The sequence below is a fragment of the Lineus longissimus genome, chromosome 5 (assembly GCF_910592395.1).
Source record: "Lineus longissimus chromosome 5, tnLinLong1.2, whole genome shotgun sequence".
NCBI classification, from domain to species: domain Eukaryota; kingdom Metazoa; phylum Nemertea; class Pilidiophora; order Heteronemertea; family Lineidae; genus Lineus; species Lineus longissimus.
Window position 1 is genome coordinate 11,496,675 of NC_088312.1, and position 13,517 is coordinate 11,510,191.

At 40.4% G+C, this 13,517-nt stretch overlaps 2 protein-coding genes across 6 annotated transcripts in view; both read right to left on the reverse strand.

Annotated features, from left to right (window-relative positions):
- The window catches only part of LOC135487865 (zinc finger protein 878-like), a 47,086-nt gene continuing 33,569 nt past the window's right edge, over positions 1-13,517 (reverse strand). The window contains exon 4 of one of the 5 annotated variants that reach the window (XM_064772007.1): positions 1-371. In XM_064772007.1, coding sequence (XP_064628077.1) covers positions 72-371 — 300 coding nt within the window. In that variant the 3' untranslated portion in view covers positions 1-71. The other 4 variants (XM_064772002.1, XM_064772001.1, XM_064772006.1 and 1 more) reach the window with 4 other exon arrangements.
- On the reverse strand, positions 1,757-8,281 carry LOC135487665 (zinc finger protein 431-like). Its single transcript, XM_064771695.1, has 3 exons — positions 7,968-8,281; positions 6,639-6,825; positions 1,757-2,434 (listed from the first exon to the last, which is right to left on the reverse strand). The coding sequence occupies exons 1-3, from the start codon at positions 8,279-8,281 to the stop codon at positions 1,757-1,759; spliced, it is 1,179 nt and encodes a 392-aa protein (XP_064627765.1).

Sequence of the window (13,517 nt, forward strand, 5' to 3'; positions counted from 1 at the left end):
TACCCACCTAGCTGCTGCCTATAGTGTCCCTTTAAGTGCAATATGACGAAAATAGAAAAATTTAGGACACCTTATAATTTCACCTTCCGATGTTTCCTGATATGATGCAACTTTAGATGCTGTTTATGAGCAAATCTTTTTTGACAAATAGTACAAGCAAATGGTTTCTCTCCTGTATGAATACGCATGTGGGAGACAAGGTTCCCTCGAGTCGAACAAGATTTGTCACAAGCATTGCACTTAAATGGTTTTTCTCCCGAATGCATGCGCATATGAGCTTCAAAATTGGACCGAGAACTGGATACCTTTCCACAAACTTGACATTTCAAGCCCTGACTTCTTGGTAGCGAATCTGTCCCTGGTGCTAAACACTGAAAATAGCAAGTGGAAAATGACAATGAGCAAATGTGGAGGCTACATTACTAGCATTACTACAAGTCAGCATTCATGCGTGGTACATGCACCTGAAATAAGGGTCAGCTTAAGGTGAATTTAGATGAGGAGTTCTTGCCATCGGACCTGTCTCTCTGGCAAAACACTGAAAGCTGTTAAGTAGAAAATGAGAAATACAGTAGAACCTTCGTATTAAGGACAGACAATTGCTGTCCCTAATCGAGAGGTGTCCTGATTAGAGAGGTGACATTGAATGGAAACAACCCATTTGGGACCAAAATCAGTGTCCTTTATAGAGAGGTTGTCCTTAATAGAGAGGTGTCCGCTAAGGGAGGTTCTACTGTATGCAAAACGAAGAAGCTACTTAATTGCCACCTAGAAATAGTTTAGTATCCATTTTTGATGCATGCATCTGAAACAACTGTCGGTATAAGACAAAGTTTGCCTGGACAAAACTGGGCACAGTGCACAAACCAAAACCATAATTAGAGCCAAATACAGATACATGCCCAGAAAAAAGAATCCCACACAAATTCCTTCAAAACGACAATGAATAAGACAAAGAATTAGTCTAAACCTCTGCAGTTTCCCACTTAAATGGAACCAGATCTTCCACTCCTTCAAAGACCCCGTTTCAAATGAATTTTCACTTTATGCTTTTTCAGTTCACGTTTATCAGCAAAAGCTTTCCCACAGCTTTTCTCCTATATGAGAACGCATGTGGTCTTTCAGGGCACTTGGAGCTTTGAATATTCTGGCACATAATTTACAATCTTTTCCCTCGATATTGCAAAGGTACAGCATCAGATTCTGCCGATGAATGACAGCGTAGATCTTGCAGTAGCAACTGCCCCTAAATTCAAAGGCGTCGTCTCATTTAGTGCATTCATGAGGCATCCTTAGATTTCTCGATTTGCCCCGATGCCTGCAAAATAAAATAAATATATTTTGTGAATTTGAGTTTAGAATACAACACAGCCCTAGAAGTGACATGAGCACAATGAGTTTTTTATAAATTTTCCTCGGTTAAACGTTTGTGAGGGATTCTGGGACGCATCTGCAAATGTAGTAAGAAATAAAAGCCTAGAAGACGTCACATACGACAGAGAATATCACCCAAGACATGAATACGAGTCCAATAAGACCACGACTTAAAATGAACCTAGTGCCAATGTTTGGAAATGGCACAGTGATTGGAGCACTTGGCTCATAACCATAGGAGGAGGTGGATCCAATTCTCAGAATGCCACAAACTCTCATATAACCGGAATACCAAGCATAAATTTCATAGAAACTACAGAAACCAACGCCGCAGGCAATGAAATGAGAACAAATTTCCTTCTAACAAGACACAGAGAAAACCTCATTTCGAATGGATCTTTTGCATATGTCTTTTCACCTCCTGTTTACTAGCGAATGCTTCCCCACAAATATCACAAGCGAATGGTTTCTCTCCTGTATGATTCCTCATATGCACGCCGAAATAGAAATTTTGCGTGAAACCTTTTCCACAAATTTCACAAACATATGGGCGTGTCTGTGAGTGAGTCACCTTGTGCTTCTTAAGGTTACCCTTATCAGCAAAACGTCGCCGACAAATGTCACACTCATGGGGTTTTTGCTTACTATGAACAGAGAAGTTGTGCCGAGCGAGATCAGGTTTTCGCAGAAAACCTTTCCCACACGTTTTTACATCACAGGTGTAGTTCCTCACTTGTCCACTATGTCGCCACTTTATGTGTTCTTTCAAGTTACCCTTACTAGAAAAAACTTTCCCACAGGTTTTACAAGCGAATGGTTTTTCTCCTGTATGGCCGCGCATGTGAGATTTCAGTGCACACGGAAACATGAACATTTTGTCACACAATTCACACCGATATTTCTTTTCATGATTTTGAGGTACATCATCAGATTCGGACGGATGACATTGCAGGTCATGCAGTTTCAATTCCTCCGTAAATTCGAAGGTGTTGTCGCACTTAGGACATTCATGAGGCATCCTTGGACTTCTGGACAGGGCCTGCCTTTTTCCATTGTCGATCTACAAAATAAAAACAATAGATTTCTTTAGTTTGCGCTGAGGTTTACCATTATGGTATATAATATCACAAATAAATGAAGACTATTAATGTGGAAGTAATACTACAGAACCTGATATAGTGTGACGGAAGAGATTTAGAAATTCAGGGGGACCCTTTTTGGCTCACCTGTGAGCCTTTACCATCACGCAGTGTCCGTCGTCGTTGTCGTTAGACATGGGTGTCACGTTTTGTAACCGCTCAAGCTTTAGAACTCTAACTTGGTACACATGTACCCCTAGGTGACCGCTACTCAGGGACCGAATCGCGGCGTCATATGATACACGGTTTTGCCACCAGGGGGCCAGAGGTCAAAAATGGAAAAATTGTGTTCTCTCCCTTATTACTGGTCCAAAAAAATTGAAAAAATATGGTAGGTACTTCTACCAATGGGACATCACATATCCTCCGGGTTTTTGATTTGACCTACTTTTGAAGGTCACAGAGGTCAAAGTTTGTCGGCAGCAACGCCGTTAGTCGGTGGTGGCACGTTTCGTAACCACTTTAGCCACAGATCTCAAACTTGGTACAAATGTTCCCCTGGGTGACCCCTACTCAGAGACCGAATCTTGGCGTAATACAATTCACGGTTTGGCCAATAGCGGGCCAAACGTTAAAAGCGAAAATATGCAATTGCTTGCTTAATACTAGTCCGAAAAGTCTGAAAAAAAATATGATAGGTACTTCTTGCAGTGTTACATCATACACCCTTTGCAGGTTTTTTTACCTACTTTTCAAGGTCACAAGGTCAAGGTCGTCCAGGGGCACTGCCGTTAGACAACAGTGGCACGTTTTGTAACCGCTGAAGCTATTGAACTCTATCTTGGTACACATGTACCCCTGGTTGATCGCTACTCAGAGGCCAAATTGCGGTCTCACATGATTCACGGTTTGGCCACCAGAGGGCCGAAGGTCATAATGAAAATATGGGGTTTCTCTCTTATTACTGGTCTGAAAGTGAAAGATTTGAAGAAAAAAATATGGTAGGTACTTCTTGCAGTGTTACATCATATATCCTCCGCATTTTTTTCAACCTACTTTTCAAGGTCACAAGGTCAAGGTCGTCTGACGGGGCACCGATGTTAGATAACAGTGGCACAGTTTGTAATTACTTAAGCCAGAGATGTCAAACTTGGTACAAATGTTCTCCTGGGCAATCCCTCTTCAGAGACCGAACTATTGCATGATGCGATTCACGGTTTCGCGGTCATGGACAATTGCTTGTCTGACCATAAAGTGATATATATAGATTTACCAATGTCAGAATCACTGACCCCATAGCCTTCCCTTTGACACAGGTGAGCACATGGTCCCTGGACCATTTCACTTTGATCACAGCTGATGTAGACAAGCAGGGGTTAAGTTAACTAGCAACGGCCAGGTAGCGTAGCGCGTGCGGTATCGATTGCTAGGTGCGGCCAAAGCGAGGCTGGCGTCTGTATTCTTGCGCTGTACTATTTTCATGAAGAATAAACGTTGCTTCACTGAAATTACTATCATATTTCTTTTGTCTAAAATATCGTACTCTTCTTCCAGAATCGTGCATTAGCAGTACAAATGTAGGTTCCAAATTTGACAATAGTATCTTTTACAACAATGAAACGGCCAGGGGCCATTTTGCTCACCGTATAGATATTTGGTGCTTTGGAATTCATCCAGGTTAAGAAACATTGTACATGTATAGTATATAGGTCAAACCAAAGTCGCTATGACATGTGATGTATCGTTGCTTGGAGTAAGTACCATAAGAATATTATCAAAAACAAGTCACTAATAAACGAGATATTGCACTTTTTACATATTTTAGTTTTGGCCTCCTGGTGGCCAAGTTGAGTACCAGATCAGATCGAAATTCGGTGCCAGAGGTTACATGATGTAGAGAGTCATGTGTACCAAATTTCAAGTTCATAGCTTTAGTGGTTAAGAAACGTGCCATAGTTACAATCAAATGACCAATTTACGCCATTTGACCTCTGTGACCTTGAAAAGCAGGTCAAATCAAAAACTTATATGATATGTGATGTATCCTTGCTAGGAGAACCTACCATAAAAAGGTTATTGAATACGAATCACTAATAAGCGAGATATCACACTTTCTAGGTTTTCACTTTTGGCCCCCTGGTGGCCAAGTCGAGAATCAGACCGGACTGAAATTCAGGATCAGAGGTCAGCTGACCTAGGGGGTCCTTTGTACAAAGTCTCAAGTTCATAGCCTTAGAGGTTAACAAACGTTCCACAGTTACGCTCAAATGGCCAATTTACGCCATTTGACCTCTGTGACCTTGACAAGTACGTCAAATCAAAAACCCGTATCATATGTGATGTATCCTTGCTAAGAGTATCTACCATAAAATTTTTACCAAAAACTAATGAGTAATAAGCGAGATATGGCACTATTCAAATTTTTGGTTTTGGCCCCCTGGTGGCCAAGTTAAGAATCAGACCGGACCGAAAATCAGTGTCACAGGTTATCTGACCTAGGGGGTCATGTGTACTAAGTTTAAAGTTCATAGTTTTAGTGGTTAAGAAACCTGCCATATTTACACACTAACGGCCAATTCACACCATTTGACCTCTGTGACCTTGAAAAGTACGCCACATCGACCTGATTTTTTCTCAACATGTAGAGCTACGTAACAGGTGTCTACATACTAAATTTACAGACGATAGGACGTATAAAGACAAAACGTGCCACAATCGGTGAAATTTTAGAGTTTGACCTCTGTGACCTTGACAAGTAGGTCAAATCAAAAACCCGTATGATATGTGATGTATCCTTGCTAGGGGTACCCACCATAAAATTTTTAGCAGAAACAAATCAGTAATAAACGATTTATCACACTTTTTAAGTTTTAGGTTTTAGCCCCCTGGTGGCCAGGTGAAGAATCAGACCGGACCGAAATTCGCTGCCAAAGGTCATGTGACCTAGGACATTAAGTATACAACGTTTCAAGTTCATAGCACAAGTGGTTAAGAAACGTGCCACACAGGATACGGACGACGGACGACGACGGACACAGGGCTATCGTATAGACTCCCCTGACGGTGAGCCAAAAACTAGCATCACTAGTTTAACTGGTTTAGTGGTACCTATTAAGCTTTAAAAAAATTAGTATTTTAATGAGGTTCTAAAACACATCCAAGACATATAAGAACCCAGTAGGCTATTGTGCCCAAGCGAAGGCACATGATAGTAGAGGATTTCACACTTACAAAATCCCCTATATCTCCTTATCATTGGGAGTTCAGAGTTAGTTAATAGGTCAAATTTTTTTGTTTCGTCTATACATATATATCCTCAGAATGAAGTAACTGTCTGATTCAAGAAACTTTGCCTGTCCTTTCAAAAAGAAATTGTTTGAGATGTATTAAGTATGGTCGATACCGGGACGTGTAGTCCATGATATTGAGACGACCAAGAGGAACTGTGGTGCTATAGATGACCTTGTAGTGTTTAAAAAAGAAATTGTTCAGTCTATCTGAAGTGCCAAAAACATTCTGCTAGTTCACAGAGCAGAACTCAATCTGCTAATAAGTCATATTAAAGCCTCGTTGTGTTATGATGCACATGAGAAGCAGGGGGTTCGTTGTATCCAAAACCACCCCGTTACTTACATTACCGAATCGATCATTCAGGAAAATCAGCAGGGTTTAGCAGCGGTGACATGGTATCCTCTTCCTTTCCCTCTGGCTTCTCCACCTATTTCACCTTCGTGTGGATCAACAAATGTCGTCGTAAAATACTGCTCTGATTGAAAGATTTCTTGCAGACGGAACAAACATATGGCTTCTCGCCCGTATGAATGATTTTGTGTTTCTTTAGATTACCAGAATCAGCAAAGGCTTTCCCACAAATATCACACTCATGCGGTTTCTCGTTGGAGTGGATATTTAACTTATGTCGGCGCAAACGGTTCATTCCAGCAAAGCATTGTCCGCACAGTTCACACACCTTTGGTTTCTCTCCCGTATGAGTCATACGGTGTTGCTTCAAGTGGCTCTTCTGGCGGAAATGGGCGCCGCAATCTTCACAAGCGTACGGTTTCTCTCCCGTATGACTTCGCACGTGGATCGTCAGCATACTCGCATGAGAAAACGTCTTATCACAAAATCCACAGCGATGATCAGTAACGCATTTCCGAATAACTTTAGTTACAAGAGTTGAACCAAATTCCTGATTTGCTTCCAGTCCACATCACTTCCTTCCACTTCATGAGTTGATGCAACGTCTTCTGCTACTTCTATTTTGTAGGTTTCTTCTAAACTTTCTTTTCTATCATCGGCTGGTTCTTCATGCACCTCCTCTTTTCCTTCAGAGTGGGCCTCGTCTTGGTGACAATGCAATCGTCCCCACCTACGGAAACACATCCCACATTCAATACAAACTATGGGCTTCTCCCCCGTGTGAGTCATTTGATGAGGCCTCACATGACTCTTCTGGCTGAAGCGTCGCCCACAGATATCACACGCATATGGTTTCTCTCCTGTGTGAATACGCATGTGAATCTTCAGTCTAAAGTTTGTTGGGAATAGCTTATTGCATACTTCACACTGACTTAGCTGCCTACATGTAGGTGATTTCATGGTAGATGTTCCCATGACTGTGCATTGTGATCTGTATTCTCGCCACTCGGTCCAAAACTGAAAAATATGCAATGATGGATTTAATAGATTAAATTTTTCTCATAATTTCAAGAATGAGAGAAAATTAGGGCGGCCCTGAAAAGAATAACTCAGTTCCGAAATGAAACTAATGATATTAACTTTTCTGAAGGAAATGAGAGATAATGTGAACCACCCTGAAATGATAAGTTAGTTCAATGTCGAACAGTGCCCAAGTGAATTTCGCTTTCAAGACATCGCAACCAAGTACAGTGGAACCTGTCTTAGGGGACGCCTCTCTATTAAGGACAACTTCTCTATTAAGGACACTAGTTTCAGTCCCAAATTGGTTTTTTCCATTAAATTTTACCTATCTAATCAGGATGCCTCTCTCATAAGAACAGCATTTGTCAGTCCCGAGGGTGTCCTTAATAAAGAGGTTTTACTGCACATCATAGAGGTCTAGAAAATAACCTCAACTATTTTCCTCATTCTGGTGAATTACCATCAATACATACGTCTGCTCAATGAGCGATCGGACTCAGGTCAACACAAACAAAACAAACCTCTCGAGATAACTTATGCCAATTCAAATTACACTTATCAGCAAAATCCTTCCAACAAATTTCACATCTAAATGGTTTTAGTCCTCAGTGTATATGCAGTTTGTTATGTTGCGATCTGCTCTGCTCTCTTTCCCACATAAAACTGTCCGCAGTCATCGCAAAAACTTCTGATGCGCCTCAAGTATGACCAAGCCGGTGCCAATTCCAGTCTGCTAAGATATATGATACGTCCCACAAACATTTCAGTGACAGTAAAGTCTTGCCCTCTTCAGTCTTCAATTCGCTGGAAAGAAATATCCACGTGGCAAGACTTCACATGTACACGTACTTCAAATGAACCGCCTGATGTTTCCTCATATTTGAATGGTCGGCGAATGCTTTCCCGCATTTTTGACAAATAAATGGTTTCTCTCCGGTGTGTTTTCTCATGTGCTTCTTGACGTCAGACGTCTGTGGTGACGAATAGGAGCAAATTTCACATTTGAAACAGCCGTCTGTCTTGTGGCGTGCTTGCGTATGATAACGCAGCTCTTTGTAACTTGCCGCTCTTGCTCCACAGATCTTGCATTGCCACGGCCATGGGTAGCTTTCACTGGATCTGCTGATTTGCTCTTGTCTAGGATAAGCTCTCTGTAAATACATAAAATGTTTGGCAGAGGTAATCACGGTTCATGTCTAAAGGTTTCAATGAGGAAATGTGGGAATAATTGCGAAGAAATGATGTAATGATGAAATGAGGAACCTGCAGAACTAAAAATCCAGGTGGCAGCACCAGTACTAAAAGGTACACTTCCAGTGCACTTAAGTTTTGTTAATTTTCTCCCTAAAACTCATCAAAATAGAATTAAGGGCCAATAAAACTACATTTTTGGTGCTATTTCCCCACGTAGAATAATTAAGGGATGAAATATTCAATAATCATTGACCCGGGAAATGGCTTCTCATTACAACCATGGTCCACTTGCCTGCAGGGCCCCCTATTGGCAGGTTTTGTTGTGCAGGTTCCTCATTCTTAAGTATCTTCCTCTTGATTCACCATTCCAGTCCCTAAATGAACAGCCGAGAGAAGTTTCAAAAGCGAGCGACCTTAAAAAAATTGAGTTTACACGACTAATATCGATCCTTTTTCCAAAAACAAACCCGCCTCAGGACTGAACATGGAAACTCCACGGACCGAGTGGACATTGCATCGGTAATCTTTTTTGAATCATCTTGCATGGCATTCACATGTTCCCCTATAGCCAAGTCATTTCAAGTCTTAATACACTCGCGACACATTTTCAAACGAACAAAATTACTAAATCGATCATCATCTCCTTAGACCTGCACTATTTCATATGAACCAACCGATGTGCTTTCAAGTGTCCTGAGAGCGCAAACCTTTTCCCACAAGTGATACACTCGAACGGTTTCTCTCCTGTATGAACTCAATAGTGCATTTTCAGATTTGACGATGTTGAGAATCCTCGGTGACAAACATTTCAAATGAACGGCTTTTCGCCTGTGTATTTTCTCATGTAGACTTTCAGGTTTCCTGGTTTGTGTAGGTAGACACTGCCTCACATATTTTACATTGCAAGGGTTTGACCTCTGTATTGGTTTTGCGATTGGTGAGCAGACTGAAAGAATAAGACAAGGGCTCAGTTTTGATTCAACTAATTTATGCTTTTATTAATATAAAATGTTACACAACTCAGCTGGAATGCAACAAGAGGATAAATCTTTACATCATTTCATCATCATCATCACCATCATCAACATCATCATTGTGGCCCAGAAATTGGGCCTTTTGTTCATTTCACAAGACTATACAGTAGATATAGATAGTTTTGGTTTTATTACAATGTTTTTTTGCGAAAAAGGAAATTCGATTGAAACCACTGCTAAATTGAAACCTATCAGCATGACCACTCGTTAGAAAGCTCCCGATGAGGAAAATCTAATGGCACCATTATTTTCACAATAACATGGAGATTTGCCAAATTAACGCAAAACGAATTTCACACAAAGGACAACATGCAAGCTCAGCTCAATTGATATTCACCCAGGTTGTGCAATAACAAATGATGCGACCTCAAATTACTCTTCAAAGAAAACCTCTTTCCACAAACATCACATTCATGAGGCCTCTCTCTTGTATGAGTAAATCTGTGTTTTCGAAGATCGTCTTTTGTCGCACAAGTCTTCTCGCAAGAAGAACATTTGAAAGGTCGATCCAGGGTATGCTTCCTCCTGATGTGAACTTTTAGGTTTGCACGGTTTGAAGACGTTGCTCCACAGAATTGACATTTTAAGTCTGTAGCCTGGTGCAAGTGAGTGGCACCTCCTACAACCCTGGCAATTCTGATCTTGTGTGTCTGTAAAAACAAAAGGAGTGCATCGTCTTCAATAATTTCATACAAGTTTTCATACGGTTGTTGGATCATTATGATATTGAAGAACTCCTGAATTGCAATATATTCTACAGGGATATACATGTAATGAGACTTCATACAAGAGGCACAGTCTACAGGGTGGCCCACAATTATTTACCCTCACACAATGGATACACAATAGACTTCTATTGTGCAGAGGAAAATAATTCCGGGCCACGCTGTATATACACCATATAACATACAGTATTAAAGCAACCGGAAATTCAAGACTGACGTTAGGATTTCTTTGCATAGTCAATTTGTTGATGCTACAATACAAATATGACAACCGAACATGAACTTCCCAGCTGCACAGGGAATACTGAATTACTAATGTTAATCACAATTTCTCTGAACATATTTCGTCTTCCCACATAGCCATAAACGTTACCACGAATCCCAAATTTCGACACTTCAGAATAGTATTCACGTTGAAAAAACAAGCTGTGTGTTTATATGTCTTGTTAGGTAGAACCCAAGGTGCAATAACCCCCGATGAATGGCTTCCATCCAGTATGGATCCTTTTCTCCGAGTGCCTCTCCGGGTGAAGAACCACCTCCTAAATTCTATCATTTATCCTTAAAAATAATAAACCATCATATGCGCCTGCAGAGTCCTCTTTCAAACAAACTTAATGAATTTTTTTTTTGTCCAGTATGAATCCTTTGTGCCATTGTTTATCTCAAATGAAGCATCATATGCCCCCGTAGGGTCCCACTCTGCGAGAACCCCTTTCCACAAACTTTACAAACAAATGGTTTCTCCCCTGTATGGACACGAATGTGTTTCTTCAAATCGCTGCTCGAGGAACATATTTTATCACAAAAGTCACACTTAAAAGGGGTTTTTCCAGAATGTTTCCTCAGGTGAATTTCCAGTTTTCCGCGGCTTTGAGTGACAAAGTTACAGCGCTGACACTGGTATGGAAGCTCTCTGGAATGGGTCCTTGCATGGGTTTTAGACTTGTCAAGGTTTGAGGTAACGAAGTCACAGTACTGGCACCTCAATAGGGCAATGTTCCCGAGTCCAAAGGATGTCACATCGTACATCTTGGGATTCTTTGAAGGATGTTTAAACTGTAAATATAACAAAGAGTTTATTGAACTAAAAATTTTCCCATGTTTTTTGTAAACAAGGCAAACCTAATTCTATTCATTGTCCAGACTTCGAGAGGAAAACTCCGTTGATAGCCACTTGAGAAGTTATGGGTAACTACTGAAACAGACACCTGGAAGAAATAAGCAGTCCAATGAGTGAGAAGACACCCATGATTACATATCATATGGATTCCTGTATCACAAATAGTAGTGTTTTAATGCTTTAGCAGATTGAATCCCAACCAAGTGATGGATGTCCAGTCTATTATTCGGAAGTCACAGCATATATCTCTAGACACTTTGTCCGGTGATCAAACTGTAAGTATAAGAAAGTATCAAAAGTTTTCCCTTGATCCTGTTCGTCGGTAGTAAAGTACCAACTCAGTCGTCTTCGGCAAGGCAACAACGTTTAGTCTCCTTGTCCTGACGCAACAGGTTTCATGTGAACCAACTGGTGTGTTTTCATATTATGCAACACAGCAAATTTCTTCCCACAAACACGACATTCGTATGGTTTCTCTCCTGTGTGAATCCGAATATGCCGTTTTAAATCTGCCTTGAAGTTAAATCCCTTCTGACAAGTTTCACAGGAAAATGGCCGCTTCATCCTTTGATGGATCTTCATGTGATTGGCAAGATATTTAGTGGACCCACAAAAGATGCCGCATAAGGGACATTTCAACAGATTCCACATCGACCTTTCATGACCAATCTGTAAGAACAAAAAAATAAAAGTTTGAATATTAGCTCATTATCACAGAAGTTTCCAATTCAAATGAAGTCATGAAAAACTTGGTGTATCAAAGTGTTCATTTCTGTGTCCTTGAGACTTGACTAGGTTAACTGAACCTCTTTTTCACCATTCTCCTTGAAACTATATCTTTAATAAAAAAAGAGTAGAGCGTCTTGGTGTACCACATACAATGTATGTACAAACTCCTTATTTGGGGTGGCGCAGTTGGGTCTTAAAATTGCAGCCCACTTTTGGACTATTCCTCCACACTTAATAAAATGAACGAAAACCAGGCTGGTATCTTAAATATAGAATTTATTGTGAAAATCTTTATACTGAATATACATTTTTCTAACTGGAGGTTATTAAAGTAAGTTCTATCAAGGTTATCTATAATCAAACTCAAAAATACTAAAATACTTCTTTTAACAGGCCTTACAATTGCACAAGTTTGGTATAAACAGCTCCTATATTTTTCACTTATGGGCACTTACATGTATAGGCACATTATTTCATGCCATCATCTGCGTCCCTGGTCAGAAAACAGCTATTTGATGCAAAATTTATGACTTGTTGTGGCATTTTATGACAATTGGGAGCATTTGAGGGTTTTTAGGTGCAACAATGCTTCAGAAGATGACATACTTTTTAGGGATCGTACCTCCAAAATTGTGAGCATGGGGTTTTCATTATGACGGTTAAAGCTGTGAAGTTCATGCAATTGAAAAGCCTGTACACCAATGAGGAACATGCAGAACTAAAAATCCAGATGGCAGCACCAGTACTAAAAGGTACACTTTCGGTGCATTTTCCATTAAAATTAAGCTTTGTTGATTTTCTCCCTAAACTCATCAAAAAAAATTAAGGACCAATAAAACAACACCTTTGGTGCTATTTCCCCATGTAGAGTAATTAATTGCTGAAATATTCAATAATCATTGACCCGGTAAATGGCTTCTCATTACAACCATGGTCCACTTGCCTGCAGGGCCCCCTATAGGCAGGTTCCTCATTAGGCTTATACATCGTGTCAGATACTTATGTAATGAGAGAAACTTCCTGCCAGATGGCACCAAAATGTTAAACTTCCTGTATAGAGGGCATTACACACTAACATCTGAAAGTGTACAGAAACAATAAACACTTGGAACAGAGAGTCCTAATCAACTACAACTTTGGCAAACCTTGTCTAATTATATCAGGTTACAAATGAACGAGTCGATGAGACTGCATGTTTCCTTTCTGAGCAAATGCCTTGCCACATATGTCGCAAGCAAATGGTTTCTCTCCGGTATGAATCCTGACATGCCGTGCCAAATCAATTTTCGATCCAAAGATCTTATCACAAGTTCCACACTTGTGTTTGAACACCGACTCCCCATGATAAATCTTCAGGTGGTTTTGAAAGCTTTCTGAACACTGTAAGACTGCTGGACACATTGGACATTTCAACGGGACTTTAACCGACGGGTCGACCGAACGTTGCATGCGAAACTGTAAAATACAGAAAAAGAGAGTCAAGATGTGTTTCCATAGCAAAATATTAAGGTCATTTGACCTCATTTTCACTGAAGGAGTCAAAGATTCCTGAAAATCTGTGATGAACATCGACACAACTGGAAAACAAAGAAAG